Source organism: Taurulus bubalis (assembly GCF_910589615.1).
Source record: "Taurulus bubalis genome assembly, chromosome: 7".
Taxonomy (NCBI): domain Eukaryota; kingdom Metazoa; phylum Chordata; class Actinopteri; order Perciformes; family Cottidae; genus Taurulus; species Taurulus bubalis.
The window spans coordinates 25,153,989-25,177,520 of NC_136595.1; the positions used below are offsets into that span (position 1 = coordinate 25,153,989).

General features: G+C 46.7%; 1 protein-coding gene across 1 annotated transcript; it reads right to left on the reverse strand.

Moving 5' to 3' along the window:
- Positions 1 to 6,881: 6,881 nt before the first annotated feature.
- Positions 6,882 to 22,804, reverse strand: lrrc52 (leucine rich repeat containing 52; the record flags this gene model as incomplete). Its single annotated transcript, XM_079221364.1, has 2 exons — positions 22,138 to 22,804; positions 6,882 to 7,216 (listed from the first exon to the last, which is right to left on the reverse strand). The coding sequence occupies exons 1-2, from the start codon at positions 22,784 to 22,786 to the stop codon at positions 6,882 to 6,884; spliced, it is 984 nt and encodes a 327-aa protein (XP_079077490.1). The 5' UTR covers positions 22,787 to 22,804.
- Between the last annotated feature and the right edge of the window lie 728 nt (positions 22,805 to 23,532).

Sequence of the window (23,532 nt, forward strand, 5' to 3'; positions counted from 1 at the left end):
GACAGTGGAGGTTATCTGAGAACCTCAGTAGGCTACTGCAGCAAGATACACACACACACACACACACACACACACCTGCATACATACACAGTAGCGCCTGATTATCAATATCAACGGACACTACTGAAACTTAGCATTCTTAAAGTCCAACTGAAAGTAAAATAAAAGCATGAAAAAATGTTTTTAAATATACACACCTGCTATGTGTATTTTTTACAGTGTGCTAGCACTGCTTATAAAACGATTACTACTACTATGGCCGCAAAACAAAGAAAAGAGCGATGAAACGAGTGCCAATCCAGGGGAAAATAAACAAATTTGACAATCAGATGTCGGCAAACAGTCAACGCACAGGCGGCACGTGCAGTTACCGCTCACCGCCACAGGGGCCGCCAAAGACAACAATTTTTTTGAGATTTTAACTTAAAAAGAAAAAGAAAAGAGATGATTAATTGTCATTTCAGTTGGACTTTAAGATTGTTTCCTTGGTGAATTTGGCTCGTTGAATATCTTCTCTGTCAGAAATACAGCAGGAGACCAACTGTACCTGTTTACAGTGCAGCCACACACAAAAAAGAGACTCATGTTGTTTTAAGAAACAAGTGCAACCTTCACAATAAAAGCCACCTCGTGTTTCAACAGTTGAATGCTTTTAATGTGAACTAGCAGCAGTAGGACATATTCAGTTAGCATTATCAGTAACTTAAATACAGTTGTGATACGTTGAGGTTGTTGTAAATTAGATAGAATTGCGCTGGATCACATGCATGCATCGCTGTCCTGTGGATCTCTTGTGCTTCGGTAGGCGATCTGAATGGCGGACTCCGCCACTAATAATAATGAAAACAACCATGTAGAAATATAATTACAGAATATAAATATATTGAGTAGCTTTTTGCTGAAAAAAGGCTGACCATAAATGGTATCAAAAACTGGGTTTGATTTGATGAAAATCTTAACTTTAATCTGTTAACACAGTCAATGAATGCACTGGATCCAGGACTCATTAATAGCACTCATGTATGTGTGAAAGAAGAGTCCCAGTATTGGTGGTATAAAAAAGTCTTATAATGTTTAACTGCGTAGTTTTTATTCACATGAACTCCTGTTCTATTGCAGCACAAGAATTCAAATCACTCTCTCAGTATTAACAAGTAAAGTCTTAGAAAACTACTGTTCATCCATTCTGCATCCTTATGCTCTTTATTGCTTATGATTCATGGTGTACAAAACTAAAGAACTCTAAAAGAAACGACAAAATAAAGACATAATATACTGTTCATCAGCAGGTTTATGGGAATCTGTATCACTGTCAGAAATCCCATATTGGACGAACACACACACACACACACACACACACACACACACACACACACACACACACACATACAAATACAATGAGGACAGTTCTGTCGCCTTTGAGGACATCTGCAAGCTAACAGCGGGATGATGATGTTTCCTCCTCTGCATGATAATGCATGAATGTACCAGACACACACACACACACACACACACACACCCATGTCAAAAGATGACGAGAGAAGTTGGGGAGTTGCAAAGCAACCGCTCCCTCTTATTCATCGTTTTCCTGAGCCAGCCACATCCAGATCACCGCCCCGGGCGACGACTTTCTGAGCAACAACACGTCAACGTCTTTGAACTCCTCGGCTGCAGAAACACAACACACTTTGCTCCGGCGGTGACGGGAAAAATCCACACAAAGTCTCACCACGTCTTCACGGGGCGGTTTATGAGACGACGGGCCCCTGGGCACAGACATGCAGGAGACCCCGCCACCTCTCCTGTACCGGAGCGACACACACTGACAGGCATTTGGCCTCTTGTTGTCGTCGTTTTGTGTCACTTTGTAGTCGTCGTAGTCTTTTTGGGGTCAGTTTATGTTGCTTTGTTGTAATTTTGAGTCTCGTTGACATCATTTTGAGTATCATTGCAGCCTCTTGTTGTGTCGTTGTAGTTCATTTGGTCTATTTGTAGTCATTTTGTGTCTATTTGTAGTTTGCGTTGTGTCTCTTTTTATGATTATGTTGCCACTTTTCATTGTTGTTCATTGTTGTTAGTCTCTCTGTGTGTTATTGTAACTGGTTTGCATCTTTTTGTAGTAGTTTTCTGTCTATTTTGAAGTTGTTTTGTTTCTCTTTGTAGTCATTTTATGTTTCTTTGTACCTAATTTAAGTAATTTTGAGTCTCTTGAGGGACCTTTTGTAGGTAAAAGGCCCCTGTGCCTGTGTCCAGTCGGCTAGTTCAGTAATCCAACCATGCACATCTTGCACTGGCAGACATGTGTCACTCATTGTATCCACTCCAGGCACTGTAAATGTCTCTGCACCCCTTTTAGCCCCTTCACGGACGATTTCACCCTCCTACATGTGATGTATTTTCCTGTGGCAAGTTAACACAAGGATCCCCGTCTTTCCAAACAGGAAGCGCTGAGTTTAAGGATATGTTCAGGTACGTAAGTAGCTGTGAGGTCACGCTCTTGTAGGTCAAATATCTTTTCATGAATGTGACGTAACGCAAGAAGGAACGACACCAGCAGTGAGCCGGTCGTTCAGTCTGAGCTTCCCCTTGAACGAATGATCCGATAATGACAGCCTAAAGATTTAACTGATGCATCGAAGGTCCAGGTCTGTGTGTGTGTGTTTGAGTGTGTGTGTTTGAGTGTGTGTGCCTGCACTGTGTGAAAGCTGATGACGGTGTCAGATTGAGGATGGAGGGTGTGGTGATGCATGGTAAGAGAGACCAAAACAGGAGTGTTAATGTTCTCGGGCTCGCGGCTCCGACTTTAGCTGTGCCCTTGAGATTTATCATGCATGTAGGGGAGTCTGTGTGTGTGTGTGTGTGTGTGAGAGAGGGAGAGAGAGAGAGAGAGAGAGAGAGAGAGAGCAACCCACTCTCACCAATTGCTTTTACGTTGTGCTCCTTGTAGTCTGGACTGACTGCAATGTAAATGCGTCCGTGTGAATGTTCTACGGTATAAAACATGAGAGCGGCCGCTTGTACATCGGCCAAAGATTTTTCATTATTTCTTTAAGTTACTTTAGTTATTTTTGTGATGCGATTGCGATGTGTTTTCCCGTTACTTTACCTAGTTCACATACTTATTTTAAGTCCAACTAGATGTTTTTCTGTAAACTAAGTGGGTGCGTTGCTTTGACAGAACCTCGACCGCTTCACAGTGACGGCGTGACGCACAAAGTGCCGTTTCACAGCGTTAAAGGTGCAATATAAAAATACAGAAGCGCAGGACCCACCCTCCGGTTCTCCGTCAGATAAACACGGTCAACTCTTCCAGCGGTGTCGTTGTTGTCGCACCGTTAGCGCTGTTAGCTGCCGGCCGCCGGCTCAGTTGTCACCGTGACGAGAGCCGCTGAGAAGCAATATAAATGCTCCCAATCTCGTATTCAGCACCTTTTAACGCTGTGCCACGTAACACGGCACGCAGACAGCGTCGTGGTGTGTACCGTAAAAGTCGGGTTACAAGCCGCTCCTACCTCTGGGCAGTGTCCCGCTGTAGCAAGCTAGGAGCAGCGCTAGCTAGCTTGCTGCTAGCTCCCCGCTGCTGCTGCTACTGCCCGCGTCCCCTCTGCCCGCGTCGGGTGTCGAGCCGGGACTGATCCCGCTACCTTCGGTGGTTGTCGGCGAGCTAGCGGAAATTAGCAGAGAGCTAGCGGAAGTTAGCGGGGGAACTAGCATGAGCGCCAGCTGGCTACAGCGGGGAGCAAACGGGGACACTGACCGAAGGTAGTAGCGGCGTGTAGCCCGACTTTTACGGTATACGCTTTGTGAGGAAGGAGATAGATGATGTGCTTCTGCAGACACTCTGCATCTTCATATACACTCGTATAGACATACGGTCATCGTCATAAACCAAGCTGGGGGGAAATATAAACATGCACCGCATATATCACACTCACGCACACACACACACACACACACACACACACACACACACACACACAGCCAAGCCCTCTGGAGAGTTATCATTCAACCGTGCCCATTCATCCGGGGCATTTGTAGCCACTCAGCTCAGGAAGCGAACAAGAAGCCTGACTATCAATCAGTCTTTCCATACAGCTGCTCAGTACATCAATCAGGATGAATTTCCCGCTTCTGACGGTGACCCCCAGCTCTTTCTCCACCCGACCTCTATCCGCAGTTTGCCGTTCATCATCTCTAACCGCCCATCCGCCCCGTGACGGTGGAGGCGGGGTGGGTAAGCGGCGCAGGATGGAGGAGGAAAAGGGGTTTTTGGATCAGTCTGGGCTCATGAATCACTCGTCCATTCTGCTCACGGAGATGCTCTGCGATGGCTCTGCCCGGCTCAAACACGCGAACACACACACACACACATATACACACACACACCACCCCACCACTTCTACTACAACCACTACTCCAGAGGCTTCCACTTCCACTCTGACAGCCGGGCCATAGACTGCGGCCTGTATATGTGCTCAACTGTAACATGAGGGCAATCAAGCGAGGCTCCCAGTCACATAGTGTAGACTCATCGTTAGCTTGCACGACCGACTCAATCACCCTGATGCCGTCTTCGCGTGCAGCCGCAGTGAACCTGCCCCACTTCTGCAGCATCGGTAGAGTTCGGAGACGGCGTGGAAAGACGTGAGGACAAACAGGCGCACGGTTCACGCATGATAAGATACAGTCACATAGTGTCGCTATAGGGAGACTTCTTCTGCCCGCCTTCACCGCGGCATGAGCTTAAACGTTAGCTTAAACGTTAGCTTAGCACCAGGCTGAAAAGCAGTGTTTCATTGACCGCTCTGGTTGAACCAATCAGGTCCGTTTCACCTCTGACCGCCCTAAGAAGTCTGCTTCCATCCACCTGTTTTGATGCACTTTTTCAGTGTAATTTACGGAAAAAGAAGTTTAAATATCACCAAAAAATGTATAAAAATGGGACACATTGAAAACAGACTTATTAATTAAGTATGATCGACACAAAGGATGTGACTTTAACATCCACTGAGGCTTCCACTCCACTGAATGGACGAAATGGCTTATAAGGAGACTTTAACGTTCCTCATTAAATATGGGATCGTCATATTTCCATACATTTTTACCTCGTTTGAGATTTGAGACTCGGATATAATTTTTTGCTGACTCGTGTGCACGCATATGTGGCTCCATTCACAATTGAGGTCCCGATCCACGCTCCGGTTCCGGTCGGTGACGGCGATGCACCATAACGCTTTTTTGCCAGGGGTTCAACAACATTCGGTTGTCTTTGTATTTCTTTAAGAGACAAATGTGGCCACGGCGTCTCCTCGAAAACAAGCATCCGTTTAGTTTTCGGCGTCTTGGCAAACCAGACAGAGGTGCATATACATCCCCAACTAAACTGGAGTGTGGAAAGAAACCGGAGGATGAGCTTGAAACGTGTTAAATCCACGTGAAAACGGACAAAACTTGGAGTCCGCAAGGACCTTTGCAATGATTTGATAGCATCTGACTGGAGAATTAGTGCCACCCTCTGTTTATCTCTGTGTCAACAGAACTGCAGCAGATGGAAAAGTGCATTTTCTTTTTTCTGTTTGCCTTCGTGCAACATTTGAATGGAAACTTGGTCGGAGGTGTGCTCTGTTGCACACGACCAACAGTGATGTCACGGGGTACCGACACACCCCCGAGTACACTCCTGCAAAGTCAAAACCACTGGGCGTCAGCGACAACAAGGTTTTCAGTCGGGTGTTAAGTTGCTCTCTAAAGACACCCTGTGGAGTTGTCTTGTCCACAAAGACAAATATGTTCACATTCAGAATGTATCACATAAATGCATTTGTTTGTCTCCTTAAAACATTAGCAAACCTGATTTTTTCTTTTGTTATATTTGGACACACACATTGCTCACGTCCATGTTACCTCCACCGAATGCTAATCAGACCAATGGCATGCAACTGGGGAGCTGCTATTCAAAACATTGCTCCATAATGCCACAGTAGTGGATAAAAACTCCACTGGGTGCCTTTAGACGTCCTGTTAATCCCACCAGCAGTGAGTTAGAGAAGAAGTTCATTCTTAGTTTTTACATTCAAATCATTCGATCATATCCAAAACTTTTTTTCTGGACAGATTCTGTCTATAAGAGACAACAGTGACTGTTCACCATGTCAAGTCAGTTGCCTTATAAGGCATTCAGGAAAATCACATCTTAATACCAAAACATACTACTTTTTTTTTTTTTTATTGTAGCAGAGATAAGGCATCACTCTCTTTGTGACCCCCAATACCTTCTGTATGTGTATTAATGTAGTGCGTGTGTGTGTGTGTGTGTGTGTGTGTGTGTGTGTGTGTGTGTGTGTGTGTGTGTGTGTGTGTGTGTGCTAGTCTCTCATGTAACACAACTCGTTATCATTTTAATTTACAGAATGTTACTCAAGAGCACTTCACATAGTATGCAGGTACATCCGCCCACTCGGAGAAACCAGCAGCTCCGAAGAGTGCTGAGATGAGTGTGTGTGTTTGTGTGTGTGTGTGCGTCTGTGTGCGTCTGTGTGCGTGTGTGTGCGTGTGTGTATGGGGGTTATTGCTCTCAATAATCTCAGAGGTCATTCTGTACTCCTGAAGTGAAGGCATGGTCATCCTTATTGCTGTCTCTGTCTGTCTCCCTTTCTCTCACACACACTCTCTCACACACACACACACACACACACACACACACGCACACACACACACACTCACGCACTTTCTGTCCCATATGGTGAAGAGCATATTGCGATATCTAAATCTGGAACACGGAGAGACAGTCAGATCTTGGTTCATTGCAGAGCCTTTGGTCTCAGAGTCCTCTCATCACTTCTGGTTCTTCCCCTCCTCTCAAGCGGTCTGACGTCAGTCTGTCACACCTGCATGCCAGGCTTGCTCAGGTCCCCGTTCCCCTGGTTCCCTCCTCCTCCTCCTCCTCCTCCTCCCATCCCTCCCCTATCGTCCTCGTCGTCGCTGTCCAGCTCCTCGCTCTTCCTCTTGCTGTAGCGCTCGTACAGCACCATGAGCACGCCCATCACCCAGGCCGACACCGTGCCGGCCGAGAAGATGACGAAGCCGATGGCGATGAAGAAGAGGTAGTCCCAGTAGCCCAGGCCCTGGTGGCAGTCCGCCCGCAGCTGCATGCCGACCTCCGCCATCCGCTGGCCCGCCAGCTCTGGGGGACTGTGGCACACCGTCTGGCCCTCGTCTGGAGGTGAAGGAGAGGAAGAGGAGGGAGGGGGCGAGGAGCGAGGAGATTAATGAGGGAAGATAGAGCATAAGAGAAAGCAGAGAATAATCAGTACATATGGTTAAAGATGAAGGGCAGAGTATCAGGAGAGAGGCGAGGGAGAAAAAGGATGTAATTACTCTGGAGAAAAAGGTGTATGACACACACACACACACAGCCGTTAACAATGCAGCGATAACCTTTGTGATAAATGACCCCGTGAGACACTATAGATTTCCTTTGGGTAATGTAGGTCTTTGGTGTCTAGGACATGGCAACATTATTATGCTGCACACACACACACACACACACACACACGCACAGAAAGGTGACTAGACTTGAATGCAAAGCTCTGATACATCCACCCTCCCGCCCCCTCATGCACATCGTTACACACCAACGAACCCACCGTGCAGCAGAGAGAGAGAGAGAGAAAGAGAGAGAGAGAGAGAGATTAGGATGTGAGTGTTTTCCCTGACAAAACATCTGCCGTTCATAATGAGCCATATGATAACGAGCCGGTGTGACTTCAGACCACACGGCGAGGCGGAAACATCACATACTGTAAAGCGTTTGATGCTTCCCCACAGAGAGGTCAAAGGTCAAAAATCGTCCGCAGGGGTGTCCGGGTTCGGGAGTCATCGTCGCGGCTCCAGAGCTCCCCGGGCGGCGCCTTATCGCATGTTTGTGACTTTGCAGCGAGAGCACAGACAGCGCCCTCGCGTATATTAATTAGTCTGAATGCAGAGAGTTAACGGGGAGAAGAAGAGAGGAGCGCGCTCTCTATACGTAGCTCAAGAAATAAGAGGAGCGCTGTTTTCTATCGCTTCATCTCTTGTTTCAGGATATTTCCCATGCTCCTTCGCTCCCAACCTCGCTGCACGCTTAATTGCGTAAATTACGGAGAGACGACAACACACACAAACAATAATTTAGAAACATTTGTATGCCAACGCACTCAAAGGAAGGGACAGATGCAGCGAGTCTGACCTCGGAGGATGAGCGCAGGAGAGGGAGAGGCTGCAGTCCTGCCGGCTGATGTATTAACGCTGTTAATTAAAACGCACTCATCTACCAATTAGGCCAGAGGTCTGAACATGGAAATGAGCGATGGGGGGATGATGACGAGAAGAGTCAGATATGATCTATACTTCTGACTAATACTCGCCAGGGCTTTGTGGGCAGTCAAAAGAGGAGAAAGCTGCAGCTAGAAGATGTGAAGTGATGATGAAGCCGAGGATTCGGAGCCCAGTTTGGATGCAAATTTAACTGAAATTCGATTCTCAAGGGTTTTATTTTTGTTTTTATTCCACCGTAACCCCACGATAACCCCGAGGCTGATTAGTCTGTATGTCTGCGAGGGTTAAAGATACTCGATCGATCCACCTGGCCTGACAAGGCCGTTACAAAGCATCTCCACAGAACATCTGCAGGGGTTTGATAAGCTTCTCGATCGATACCAGATCAGACTTAACGATCGCATCACCGGGGGCATTTTGTCTCACATTCGAAGGAGACAAGCGTCACGGTTGGAGAGCGAGCTGCAGTGGATTGACCCAAACGCAGAAAAACTAAAACAGATGAGGAGGCAGCGGAAACTATGTGCAGTGTGATTTTGAACAGATGTGAAGACTCGAGGGGAGAGCGAACCTACAAAGATGAAACCAGAAGAAAATGAAACTGAAACAAGGAATAAAGAAACCAACAGAAGAATAAAGAATAAAGAGTCCGACTGGGAGGACAAGAGACTGGATTTAAAGACGGACAACGTGACAAATCCCCAAAACATCGCCCCCTGGTGGCTGGCTGCGGTATGCGTAATAAACCCCGCCTCCTCTATGTTAGCGGACCGGACATGCTAATAAATAAATGATTCCCAAAGAAAGTCTTTTGTCATTTTATACTTTCTTATCACACTACTGTTTGAGTGTTTTCCAATAACCTTGGATTTAATTAGTTATTTGGCGCTATACAAAAAGTGTGTTTGATGTCATGATTGACAGCTGTGGATTCTCTCTCGGAAAATTGGTTTTGCCGGTGTATGGGCCTGGATACTCCTTCACTACTGCATGCGCGGACTCACGATAGTTTGAGTCTCAGAGTTGAGGTTAGGTTTAAAGTTAAGGTTCTGCAGTGACCTCAAACAGTTGAGGTTAGATTTAAAGTTAAGGTTCTGCAGTGACCTTTAGGTTTAAAGTTAAGGTTCTGCAGTGACCTCAAACAGTTGAGGTTAGGTTTAAAGTTAAGGTTCTGCAGTGACCTTTAGGTTTAAAGTTAAGGTTCTGCAGTGACCTCAAACAGTTGAGGTTAGGTTTAAAGTTAAGGTTCTGCAGTGACCTTAAACAGTTGAGGTTAGGTTTAAAGTTATGGTTCTGCAGTGACCTTTAGATTTAAAGTAAAATTTCTGCATCAACCTCAAACAGTTGAGGTTAGATTTAAAGTTAAGGTTCTGCAGTGACCTTTAGGTTTAAAGTTAAGGTTCTGCAGTGACCTTTAGGTTTAAAGTTAAGGTTCTGCAGTGACCTCAAACAGTTGATGTTAGGTTTAAAGTTAAGGTTCTGAAGTGACCTCAAACAGTAAAAGTCACCCTCTATCACGTGGGAGGAAGTGAGGACGCGTCGTCCATCGTCTATATATACAGTTTGTGACATGACGTGGTGTGAGAAGTTCAAAAAGCTCAGGATTACCCACACAGTCAACAGAATTACAGCGAGGAGATCAGGCAGCTGTTTATTTGACTGCTCCTTTAAGGAGGTTAACAGGGAACATTAAACATTATGCAAGTGGTTATGATGATCAATGATTAGTGATTATTGGTGCATTAAGATTACTGTTACTGTGGCAACAGACAAACCGAGGACGTGTAACGCACTCAGCAGACTTAACCCAGTTTCCCTCAGCAGGAGGAAGGACATGCAGAGGCTTCCCCAAACTGTCACTTCCTATCCTCCCTCTCCTCGTCTCCTCGTCTCCTCTCACTATCGGCACACTTCCTCATGTGAACAAATCATCATCATCAGAGAGAAGCTCATGCACATGAGAGCACATGGGGCCCACTTTATAAAACAATGACTGGTTTGGAGTCTTTGGTTTGTTTTTGTCTTTCTTGTTTCTGTCCCTTCCCATTTTTTTGGTGTTCATAATATGCCCCTTTTTTTATTTACGGCCCTCTGCACCAATAATAAAGAAAATATACATAATTTAGGTTGTTTATAGTGTCATGTCAAATAGTGCTTATAGTGTTATGTCAAATTGTATTTGCATCAAATACTTTGATGTGTTTAGGTGTGTTGTAGGTCGTGTGGTGCTTTACATTTTGGAAAATAATTCAAAAATATATCTACAGTGAGAACCGCTTAAAGTGACACGGTTACAGTCACATGTTGATGTATAAAAGCCTTGGATAGAATCATTCCTTTACTAATACTGTTTAAGTAATTAAGTTGTCCGCTAACAACGTTCCTTTTGGGTCTTGTAATACATTTTGTATTAACATTTTGACTTTACTCCCATGATGTAACCGGTCTGGTTCTGGCTGGCTACCTGGCCACCTTTAACCTGTTCAGAGTCGCCATCCATCCATGATCCTTAACCACTTTAACCTGTTGAGGGTCGCTTAAGGGCCCATCAATCTGTGCCGACATTGAGCAAAGGCAGGGTTCACCTTGGACAGGTCGCCATGCAGACAATCAATCACGCCTACACGGGCCATTCAGAGTCATCGATTAAACGAAGCTGCATGTCTTTGGACTGTGGGAGGAAGCCGGAGAACCCGGAGAATCTGGAGAGAACCCACGCTGCCATGGGGAGAACGTGCAGACTCCACACAGTCTAGCCTGGAATCTTCTCTCAATGGAAAACGATAGTCTCCTTTCAGCTTACAGAAGCTCGTTGTTCCCCACGCTGCCTGGTGTTGTGTTGAAGAGGATTGTCAGGCGGCGTATTGATAATGTCCCGTCACAGATCCGTGTAGCTCCCGTCTTTTTATTTTATCGTTCTCTATTTATATTTCTCTCCGAGAGGCCCGTCAGTTCCATCCCTCCGTCAGTCTCTGTCACCATCTGTGACGGTTTGGGCTGATCGGCTCCGTCTCATTACACTGCCAAGCTCGCCTCAGGACAGGTGTGAGTTTCTTTTTTGTATGTGCGTGTATGCGTGTGTGTATGTGCGCGTGTGTGTGTGCAGTGAGGTCGCTGCCTCTTACAAACACGACATTCATAGCTGAACGCTGGAGCAGTGAGTTACAGACACAAAGCAGCAGCAAACAGGTCCCTCGGGGCGCTTGTTTCGCTGCACCTTGCGACAATCCAGACTTTGTCCACAGCTCTTGGCTGCGTGCATCGACTGCCTGGTCTCCTCTCAAAGAGAAGCGTGATGAAAGCCAGGACAAAGCACGGAAACAAACTTTCAACCACAACTTGGCACGCGTAGTTGGAGTTATAAAAAAAAAAGTTCAAGCCCGGGTAAAACCGGTTTCTCACTCAAAATGTTGTACCTTCTCTTGTTGTTGTTGTTGTTGTAGGCATCAAAGAGGACAAGTTAAATTCCCTTATTATGATGATGTATGCTGTGAGACTGCGGTTGGTAGTTCTGCACCTGGCGGTCAAACCGTGGCATTAAATTGTTGATGAATTGTCGCCCGTTACTGTTACATTGTGCTTTTCTGACCAGCTGTGCACAGGCGTGAAGCTTCAGGACGGCAAGAGCCAAAATAGTTTGTCAACGGGTTTTAAATAGATTACCGTAAAAGTCGGGTTACAAGCCGCTCCTACGTCCGGTGGGTGGCCCTGCTGTAGCAAGCTAGCAGCAGCGCAAGCTAGCAGCAGCGCAAGCTAGCAACAGCGCAATCTAGCAGCAGCACAAGCTAGCAGCAGTGCAAGCTAGCAGCAGCGCTAGCCGCGTCCCCTCTCCCCGAGTCGGGTGTCGAGCCGGGGCTGGTCCCGCTACCTTCGGTGGTTGTCGGGGAGCGCTAGCTGGCTACAGCGGGGAGCTAACGGGGACACTGACCGAAGGTTGTAGCGGCTTGTAACACGACTTTTACGGTACGTCATCTTCTTTTCGTGACTATGGGTTGCCGCAACATATCCTATATGTATACACAGAACTTTCTCCCAGGAGACAACTGTTTGCTGTTGGTCAAACCAGAGCAAGCGAGGCCGATAACTCATACGGAGAAATGATCAGGTTCTTTATGAGGAAAAAAAAGCCCTCTGTGCTTCACACTGTAAATCCATTTATTTTCCTTTGCCAAAGAGCATTCTGCGGCTGCATTTGAGGCGAGAATTCACAAATGCCTCGTAAAAGCAGAGATAAGAGGAAATTATTTGAGCATTACCGAAGAACACAGGAAGAGGTGGCAGCCGGCATGATTCACTCTGCGTTCGTTCTCGCCTCGCCGTCTGTTTCTCTGTCACTCAGTGTTTTCTCACTCGTCCCATCACTCAGGCTGGGAAACCACTCAGACATCGTTCTGGCAGAAAAAACCCTTGACATTCTCCGTGTTTGCGCTCTCTTTTTTTTTCTCCATCGGCCCGTCATTCCTCAGTTCAAAGATGCCATTCGCCGAATGCATGCGATTCTGTAAATCTGTTTGAGAAATTGAGAGTTTGGAAAGTGTCTTTGCCAACTTAAGCTAAAATGTACCCTGGGTTCAACTTGCCTTGGCACCACTTTCCATATGCATACAGAGAATTACAACACCTTGCATGCGCAGCGGGACAAAATTACCACCTAATTGGAAGAAGACAAGTACCTCAGGAGCTAAACTACAGGACATGGTTTTGCATGTATGCTTGAATTAGAGTAAGAAACTTAAACTCTAAATATAGAGATAAAGACAAGTGTGTCCTCTCTGTTTCTGCAGCTTCACTGTGTCGTATATTTCCAACAGCTTCAGGAAAGCGGTTGCAGCCTTGAAGAAATCACACTTTTCTGCTTGCATGCTGCACTGCAGTTTCCATATTCCTGCACCTTAAACACGCACTGCCTAGAAAATGCTGCAGCATGAGATGGATACGGGACGCCCCCCCCTTTGCACTTTTACGATGAGATCTGCTCCCAACATTATTCTTTGGCAGCACATGTTTTCTCTTGCTTAGTTAGATGCTGTCTCTGACTGTGGTCCCTGTTTTCTCCTACAGGACAGGATGTACAACACGGTCGTGGATGGATTGCTGTGCCGGCCTACTGGGCACAAACCCAGGGAGCAAAAGACAAAACGGGGAAAAAAAAGAGATGCGAACCGACCTGGAAGAGACTCATAATGCCCAGAAAGAAAAACAACTACAAAGAGATACAGAGGACTACAAACAGACTAAAAGAACTACAACTAAAATAGATGCAAAACAGCTGCAAAGTGACCCTAAAAGGACTAATGTTAAAGGGACAAAACGACCACAGAGACGCTAAAGGTATGCAGAGACACAAAGCAACTACAGAGACTCAAAATGAAAAGAGATCAAAACAACTACAAAGAGACGAAGAGACACGAAATGACTACAAAGACTCAAAATGAAAAGAGATCAAAACAACTACAAAGAGACGAAGAGACACAAAACAACTACAAAGACTCCAAATGACTGAAAATAGATCAAAACAACTGCAAAGAGACAAAGAGACACAAAATGACTACAAAGAGACACAAAACAACTACAAAGAGACTCAAAGTGACTCAAAACAAATATGAAGTGACACAAAAAAACACAAAGAGACACAAAACAACTACCCAGACTTGCTAAATGACAACAAAAAGGGGCAAACCAACAAAAATACCAACAATAAAACAGCTACAAAGGGACTCGAAAGGACCAAAAAGAGACTCAAATCCACTGTCTGGTAAGAAACGACTACACAAAGACACAAAACAACAACAGAAAGAGGCTAAACAACCGTAGTAGAGGAGGTGGGGCCCCGTGTCTGTTCCCCGGGGGCCCGTGACCTCACAACCAGCCCACAAGCATGGTGGTCAGCTATCTGTCCTCAGTGAGACACATTGTGTTGCTGCTGTGCGCGTTATGGTAATATCACCACGGCCCCGCGGCTCCGTGACACACCGCAGACCGGAGGACCAAAATAGTACCGAAGGAAGAAAAACAGCAGTAATCAGAGGAATGCACACACAGAAACAGGGACACACACACACAGACGCACACAAACGGAGCTATTTAGGGACACATTAATGGGTTTTTCTTCTTAATCTAAAGGAGAACGCGCAGGGCGGCGATCCAGCGGCACCGATACGACGCTCCCTGGAGGAGGAGCTATAGAGAACGTCACCGATAAAACACCACCGACTCCTTTAGGAACTCTGTTTTCCCGCCAGACTCGACACACGAGAAGATGACAATTGTTTCCCGGGCTGTGAGCGCGAGCGCGTCCGCAGACGCTGGTGGTCTACAAAGCAGTGGAAAGAAAGAACAACAAAAAGACAAACTGGTTCCATGTATTTCAGGCACACGCGTGCCGTACGCAGTATGTTCACATTACGCACGTGCTGATGATCGGAGCTGCGAGGCAGAGCGCTCGGTCCCGTGAACTGCAAACAGAGCTATTTATAAGCGGATTAATTATGTCAATGCATATGGTAATCAGCGTGGTGGTGGTCTCAGGCGGAGGAGGAGGAGGAGGAGGCGGAGGCGATGCACGCGTCGGCAATCGCTCCTGTGCAGGGCGCTCTGCGTGTGACCTTGACCTCTGACCTCCATGTGGATGTGGCGTCCGCAGGTTGAGGTTAAGACTGTTGTGCTTTGTTCAGAGCACAAGCAAAGGCGCCTACGCTCAACGTGCCGTTTGTTGCAAGAAGTCAACCAGTGTTCCCGGCAAAGAGGTAAACTAACCGTGAACTCACAGCTCATATTCATGGTCATACTTTATTGCCTTTTTATACAGCCTCTGGAAAGAAATGCAGGGGCTGTGTAATAAATGCCTTTCCTCACACTTCCTGTCTCTCTCCACATTCACTATCAAATAAAGACCTAAAAAGTCATCAAGCTAAGTGTTAAATGTCTGATAATGAAGGTAAAAAAAAAAACACTTAATAACACTTCAATTACTTCAACTGGTGCAATATAAATACATTTGTATTCTGTCTGTATATATAATACTGCTATTGTAGATTATTTACTGTTTTATTACTGTTTTACTGTTTATTTATATTACTTGTTTTTTAGTTTATTTTACTATGTGTCTCTTGCTGCTGTAATCCTGCAATTTCCCCACTGGGGACTAATAAAGGATTATCTTATTTTATCTTTAATGTCCTGTAAACAGTTTAATTCGGCTGGCAAATTATTTATTTATTTATTCCTCTGCTTTCAAAGCATTAAAAAAAGTAATTTTCCATTTTTGTAATTCAATATTTTACTTCATAATTTAGGACTTTTATCTTATCATGGCAGGCGCCTCGTGACAATAACTAGCCTTCGCTTCTTAACGCACAATATGTACGTAACATTTTAATGAAGCCGGTCCAGGGAACCCAACACGACAACGCTGCCATGACGACAAGTCATTATGGTCTGGCAAAATCTATTTGAACCAGGCGCAACTTTTGGCGCCAAATTACGCGATCCGGTAAGGTACTAAACCGGCCAATCGAAACACAAGGAAGCGCACACACACACGGCAGGTAACGTGCTTCTAGCTCAACTTCTATTTCTCAGTTTTGCTCAATAATAAACGCCAACAATTTGTTGCAATGCACAAAGGATTTTGGTCTCAACGCCCACTTAAAAGTGAGGTAGCCTCGGTAACATTTATGAAATATTTCAGGTTCTAAAACATGTGGAAATATGTCTTTTTTCAAAGGTTATGAAGTACTTTTTTTGTTTGGATATTAGACTTTATGATCACTATGATCCGTCTCCACTATTTTAACGGTATCATATCATATAATATAATGTTTTGGATTGCCCATCTTTCCTTTGTTTCTGATTTGGGGTTTTGACACATCTTGATTGTGTCATTTTTCTTGAGCTAATGCGATTATTGTCTCAGGTGTTTTAGGACTTGGCTCCACTTTTGATTTGTTGTCATGGCGTTTTGGTTTCAGTGAATTGTCGTTGCTGCTTCACCACCTGACGGAGGTCCGTGAGCGAAACCCAATAAAACTCTCTTCCACAGGATCTGCTTAAAGTCTGAAACATAGACACTTAAAATAAAAAAAAATGGTTTCCAGATATGGACATATAACAAACCTGACTGCTCACTGGACGCCTACGGTGTGAGACGTCAGACGTTTTAGGCCCCTCCCCTCTCAGCGAAGCTCAGGCACCTCTCCGTTTTAAAGGCCCCACACAGGGGTTTGGCTAAGACTAAGAATAGCCGACCTTTCCTCCATCACATCCACTCGGGCTGAACGACGCACGCCTTCTGATTCCTCTCCTCTCAAAAACGGCATTAGTCAGATTACTGCCATCCTGCTTTCCATCATTTCTCCATTAGATCCCTTCTTCTTCCTCTGGCGGAGGATCAGTGGAGAGAGAGAGAGAGAGAGAGAGAGAGAGAGAGTGAGTGAAGGTCAGATAGCAACAGCTCTCTCTCTTTCTCTCTCTCTCTCCTCTTCCCTCTATCTCTCTTCTTATCAGTCGTCCGCTCTTTATCACTTCCCACTTTTCATTCCCACTCTGGCACACTTAACATTTATTCTCCATTCAGCCTTTATCGCCCCATTTCCCTTCTTCTTCTTCTTCTTCTTCTTCTTCTTCTTCTTCTTCTTCTTCTTCTTCTTCTTCTTCTTCTTCTTCTTCTTCTGCGTCTCTCCATTTCTTTCAGTTTTGCTCTGTCATCTTCACACTCTCCCCTTCCCTTTTTCCAATTTTATTCTCTTGGCTCGCATATTGGTTGGAGACACACACACACACACACACACACACAAACAAACACACCTGAGCGACGTTCCCTCCGTGCCTTAGGTGATCACATCACGCACACACACACACGCACACACACCTGAGCAACGTCACCTCCGTGCCTTAGGTGATCACATCACAAACACACACACACACTCAGGCTCACACACCTGAGCGCCTCAGGTGATCGCATCACAAACACGCCCACACGCGAACATGGCATCAATCTTGGTTTTGGGAGATCACGGAGGCCTGAAAACCCGCGCAGGCCGCAGCGCACAAGTAGGCCAGCCGAATCCGATCCGCTTCCCCGAAACCAGATGGGTCCGAGGAACCGTTCCAGCTGATAAATAATGCACCATCTACCTGTATTAAATTGAATCGATGGCTCCTTGTCATAATGAATGTTTTAAGGGATTTGACTGACAGATCTGGGGCGCAGACGAATCCTTTGTATCCGTCCTCGTCTCCTCCCCCGTTGCAAAAGTCCGCCGTAATCCGTTTGCCCATGTTTTTTTGTGTGTTTTTTTGTGTGTTTTTCCTCGCCCTCTTATCTCGTCTTCTTTCCCCTCTATTCTTTCGCCACGCTTTCGTCCTCTGATCTCGCGGCGCTCCAGTCGTCAAAGATTCACTTTCATGGCGGATGAATCGAGTTAAATTGGCGTGAAAAAAGGGGCGCTCGTTCCTCGCCGCCGCTGAACCCGTGGCCCTCCGCTTCTCTTTCTCTTTTTATGAATATTTAACTCTTGCCCCGTGCGTGGCCCTCCGCCTTGGCTCTTTGCCTCTGGGTTTGTGAGCTGTCCAGGCCTCCGACGAGCAGCCAGAAACACTCCCTCCCCTCCCGAAGAAAAACCATAACACCACCAACTCTGCCAGCCACTTACATTCTGTGTATTTAGCAGAAGCGCTTGTCAAGAACGACCTACAGTGAGTGCTGCAGGTCGCTCGACAAGCTGCAATTCTATTACACAAGGGAGGAAATGTACAGATACTTTGGAGAATTTATGATTTTTTTTATGTATACCTCGAACTCTAAATGACCATCATCTCGATCAAGTCAAGGTCAAATAAGGCTGAATGCTAACCAGTAGCGTACAAAGAGATCCAACAATCAATAGCCTTTCACATGTGAGTGTTCAAAGACACGTGAGACATTACATGAACAAAAGTTATTATAAAGTTATGGCAAAAGCAAATACAATATTCTCTCTCTTTTTGCTCTGTTTTTGGTCTTCACCAACTCCTAAAGGGAAATATTTACCTCTTTAGCGGCTAAATGCTCCACCGTGTGCAGCAGCTACTCTCCCTGTGTTTTTTGTCTGCTGTGAGCTGCTGAGCAGAACCTGGAAAGCAGCTTTTAAGAGATGTTTTCTCTGAAAGAAACAGCGCTATGAACGTGGCGAGAGAGCCAGTCAAATTGCAACCAGACCGCTAAATAATGGAGAGATGCATATTCATTTGATAATTCTCAATAGGTTCATGTTTTTTTTCGCATTGTCACTGTTTTTTTGTCATTTGACAGATTGTGATTATGAAAAATCGATTATAGCCAGTAGACGATTTGTTAATTTTAATAGGACATGGTTTGCCCAGGATTGTCAAACTTCCCTCAAGAACGACACGTTTGGCTCTACGATGTTGTGTTATACTGTATATAGAATACATATAGAATCGTATAGCTCCGAGACGAAACTGACAGAAAGGCGAGACTCAAGAGAAATTTTTATTTTTTATTTATTCTTTTATTGTGGGTTGCTTTAACCATGTTTTAACTGTTTTAATTTTGTTTTACAATATATTGGCTCTGTGGCACTTTGAGTTTCTTCTGAAAGAAAAGTGGGTTTAAAAATGTATTATTATTATTATTATTATTACACGTACAGTCAGTCTACTAATATTTCACCACGAGCGACAGAACTACATTGACGGAGTGTTGCTCAAGCCCTCGTTGAAGTTGGGTTACAAGCCGCTACTACCTTCGGTCAGTGTCCCCGTTAGCTCCCCGCTTTAGCCAGCTAGCGCTCCTGCTAGCGCTCTGACAACCACCGAAGGTAGCAGGACCAGCCCCGGCTCGACACCCGACTCGGGGACGCGGGCAGAAGTAGCAGCAGCAGCAGCAGCAGCAGCAGCAGCAGCGGGGAGCTAGCAGCAGCGCAAGCTAGCAGCAGTGCTAGCTTGCGCTGCTGCTAGCTTGCTACAGCGGGGACACACACCGGAGGTAGAAGTGGCTTATAACCCGACTTTTACGGTAGTTAATGTCATTAAGTAGCACAAGGAACTTTTCAACGGAACAGAACAGAGAGAAACAAAAACACAAGACTGGTTAAAGCGTCATTGGAGCGCAGCTCGTAGCTTCCATTGAAAATGACTCGCAGCCTGTTGCTAGTTTTGCTCGTAGTGTAAACGTCAAGAACAAACTCTGTGCACGTTATCGTTCTGCTGAAGTGGAAATAAAGTGGTTTGTTTGTATTCCTTTAAAGTAATCGCAGCCGTCTCGGATGTTGCCCTTTAGTTCAATTCTACATCATTTGTCTCATTAAAAGAAATCTGTCAACATGTATTGACCTCCTGCAGGTCAGCGGATGTGACGGAAGAAAACACACAACCAGCACACCGAGAGGCGACGACCTCCACCAGCTCAGAGAGAACCCCCTGAAGGTCATATTCAGATCAATTTGTCTTGGGCTTTGACGCGATTTCAGCCTCTCCCCGTGACACAAGCCAGACAAACAGAAACTTACTTAACAACTATAGCAGAACACAAGAAAATGCTGTAATACGACATTACAACTGGAGCTAGAGCAGCTTATTAAAACCTAGGCAATCACCAGCGATATTACAGGGTCCTAAATGAGCTACAGCATGAGACGGGTTGCACACACACAGACACACACACGCACACACACACACACACACACTTGCATGCTCCTGATTTACATTCAAACTGAGAGGTAGCGACAACTGGAATCAGACTCACGGCCCTGCAGTCAGATCAGAGGGCATTCATGACCACAGAATCACTCTATGCCCTCTCTCTGACACACACACACACACACACACACACACACACACACACACACACACACACTCTCACTTGACCCCATTGCCTCTGTTAAACTGGAGTAGTGTATGAGTGCCATATCCGCACATCGATACGTGATTTGTAGTGAGCTCGAGAGACGCCGTATGTAAAAGTGTGTTACTGAGGGTTTACCGTCCAAACTCCTCTGGGCATACTTACAACTTTTATAGTGTAATGTGATCGTAAAAAAACTAAAACAGCTTGGATTTTATAGTTATTAGCTGGTGGCAACCTCCGATTCTGACAAGTGAAGCGCCTCAAACTTGCATTATCTCTCCTGACCACCAGGGGGCGACTCCTCTGGTTGTATAGAAGTCTATATAAATGACTCTACTTCTCTCTTGATTTATTCCCTTAGTAAACATTGTAAACATGAGTTTATGTCTCAAGTCTTCTTCAATACAGCATGATGTTTATTTAGTAAATGATGATCTATTTAGAGTCAAACAGACCATAAAGCAGGGGATACTTTAGGGCGGGGCTACTAGGTGATTGACAGGTCGTACAGTGGTTGTTAGCTCCACTCAAACCAGGACGTGACACAATAAATCTGCTGCCGGCGTGTTGTGTCACTTACGATTCAAAAGCACTTCCCTCAGAACGCTTTCCTTTTTTTGCACAAAATGTGTTTGTGTAAGTATACTGGGCTTCTGGTGGGATGAACAGCAGAGCTGAGTGCGGAGTCTGTACGTCTATGTGTGTGTGTGTGTGTGTGTGTGTGTGTGTGTGTGTGTGTGTATGTGTGCCAGTTCTTGAGCGTACTTCAGTGCGGTGTAAAAGTTAAGGGGGATAACAACTTTGGGGAGCTGCTGTCTTCAAGTGGCCTCTCTTGTCTCCTTACAGCAATCTCATTCCAGTTTCCCACAAGCCCCTGCCTTAGGGTCTCCTCTTACCTCCAGATCGCACACTGACTCACACACACTCGACTGGAATGAGTCACTAGCAAACACACACACACACACACACACACACACACACACCACCGAACACGCTGTCCTCAACAGGAGCATAGGAGTCCAGCTTTTTTGAGCATCATCATTAACCATCTGGACTGAAGGGGCCAAAACCGACAATGGGAGCGCCGTGTGTGTGTGTGTGTGTGTGTGTGTGTGTGTGTGTGTGTGTGTACAAATGTGCAGATATAGTTAAGAAGCGAGCCATAAAGAGAAGAAGAACAAAGACAGGTACAAAAGGACACGATCATCCCCTCATTATCCTGACCTTTCGGGCCCAGAGAGGAAACGCAGTGGGATCAGCGGGACGTTCTGGCACATTGTGTCAGGACCAGTTCACCTTCTTCGGACTGGACTGAGCTCTATATTAACATGTTACCAGCAAAGATCAACCTTCCTGTTTAAGAAGAAGTGCACGGCGAAGGCGGCTGTTTTCTAAGTGAGCGTAACACAAGTCTGCTAATTATTATCGAGACGTGGAGGGAACGGCATCTCCGGATATGCTCTGACTCTGAGGTCAAACCATTAGAGTCCGAGTGTGTGTGTGTGTGTGTGTGTGTGTGAGAGAGAGAGAGAGGGAGAGAGTCTGCATCTGAATGCCTGCATCTGTGGGAGTGCAGCGTGGAAGTGTGGCCGTGCATACATATGCACAAACTAAAGGGTGAGGGAGCTGTCAGCGGCCCGCCATCACCGGGGGAATAAGTTGACCAAGAGCCCACGAACACATTATCTCAAATGAGCTGCTGACAATAACCAACAATGAGAATTTGGAGCGTGTCCAGAGGAACAGAGGAACAGAGGAACCCTGCGTCCAGAGCCAAACTGACAAGAGACCACCTGCAAGAGGTCTCTTGTCAGTTTGGCACCTTTTTCAGACCTTTTTTGGCACCAACAGAACTTTTTGTCTTTTGTGTGTGTGTGTGTGTGTGTGTGTGTGTGTGTGTGTGTGTGTGTGTGTGTGTGTGTGTGTGTGTGTGTGTGTGTGTGTGTGTGTGCGGGGACGTCCTCCATCCTCACCTTGGAACTTGAAGCCCTCTATCTGCACCCAGAGGCAGAGGTCCTCCGTGTCACAGTCGCAGCTCCACGGGTTCCCGCTGAGCCCCAGGGAGCGCAGCGCGGGCAGCGCGATCAGGCTGCTGATGTTCAGGGCCGTCAGGTTGTTCCGGCTCACGTCCAGCACCTGCAGAGCCATGTTCTCCGCGAAGGCGTCCGGGTGGATCTCCCCGAGGCTCGGGTTATCCGTCAGCCGCAGCATCACCAGCGACGCCAGGGGCCCGAAAGTCCGGTCCTCCACCTGCAGCAGCGTGTTGAACGACAGGTCCAGGTAGGCGAGTTTCCGCAAATTCCCGAAGGTGGACTCGGAGATCTCCGTCAGGGAGTTGTTGCTGCAGTCCAGGTACACCAGATCGGACAGGTAGTTGAGCTGCAGCGCCGGAAGGTCCCCGATGCGGTTGTTGGAGATGATGAGCTGCCGGGTCGCCAGGGGCAGGTCGCTGGGGAACAGGGTGAGCTCCTGCCCGGCGCACTGGACCACCAGCTGGTCGTCGCACACGCACCTGTCCGGGCAGCCGGCCGTGAGAGCCGGGGAAGGGGTCACCCCCATCACGAAGACGAAGAGGAAGAGCAGCCGGAGGGACTGGGCGCTGGGCTCGGGCAAGAGACGCATGACGAGGCCGCCCAGAGCGTCATGAACTCCGGCTGAGCTGGACCAGGACTCCCCGGCGCGCTCCGGGCATCCTGCATGGGTGTGCGGCGCTGGGCGAGAGTCTGGCTGTCGCTGCCTGGAAGCCCGGCTGCTGTTTGTATCCAGCCTCTCTTTCGCTCTCTCGCGGAATGACTATGGGTCAGCCACTCACACGCGCTCTGGCGCGCGACGCACGTCGCCACGAGACATCTTGTTTTTCTTCCTCTTTTTTTGTTTTTTTTTCTTCTGTTTTTTCTTCTTTTTCGTTCAGAAGGTGGCCGAGAGACGCGCGTCGCTCTGCGGGTGAGGGTCGCGCCGCGCACCGGACTCGGTCCCGCGTGGGTGCTGTCGATCCTCCGCGCGGTGACTCATCTTTGTGAATGAGTTGTCGCCAGCGGAGTGCGTTGTTTATTTAGTTTACAAACAAATGCCATGACAAAAAAATACAAAATGAGATTACAATCCTGGATGTAGACTCCCCCCGCGTGTGTGTCCTCGGCTGCGTTGGTGCTTCCACTCCTGCGCTCAGTCCGCTTCTGCGCTCCGACTCTCCGCTGCGTGGTGGTGATCCCGCTCCACACACACGCACACACACACACACACACACACACACACACACACACACACACACACACACACACACACACACACACACAAACACACACACTGCGCTCCGCCCCCCCTCACCACACACACTGCAGCTCTGCACACACGCGCGCACACGAGAG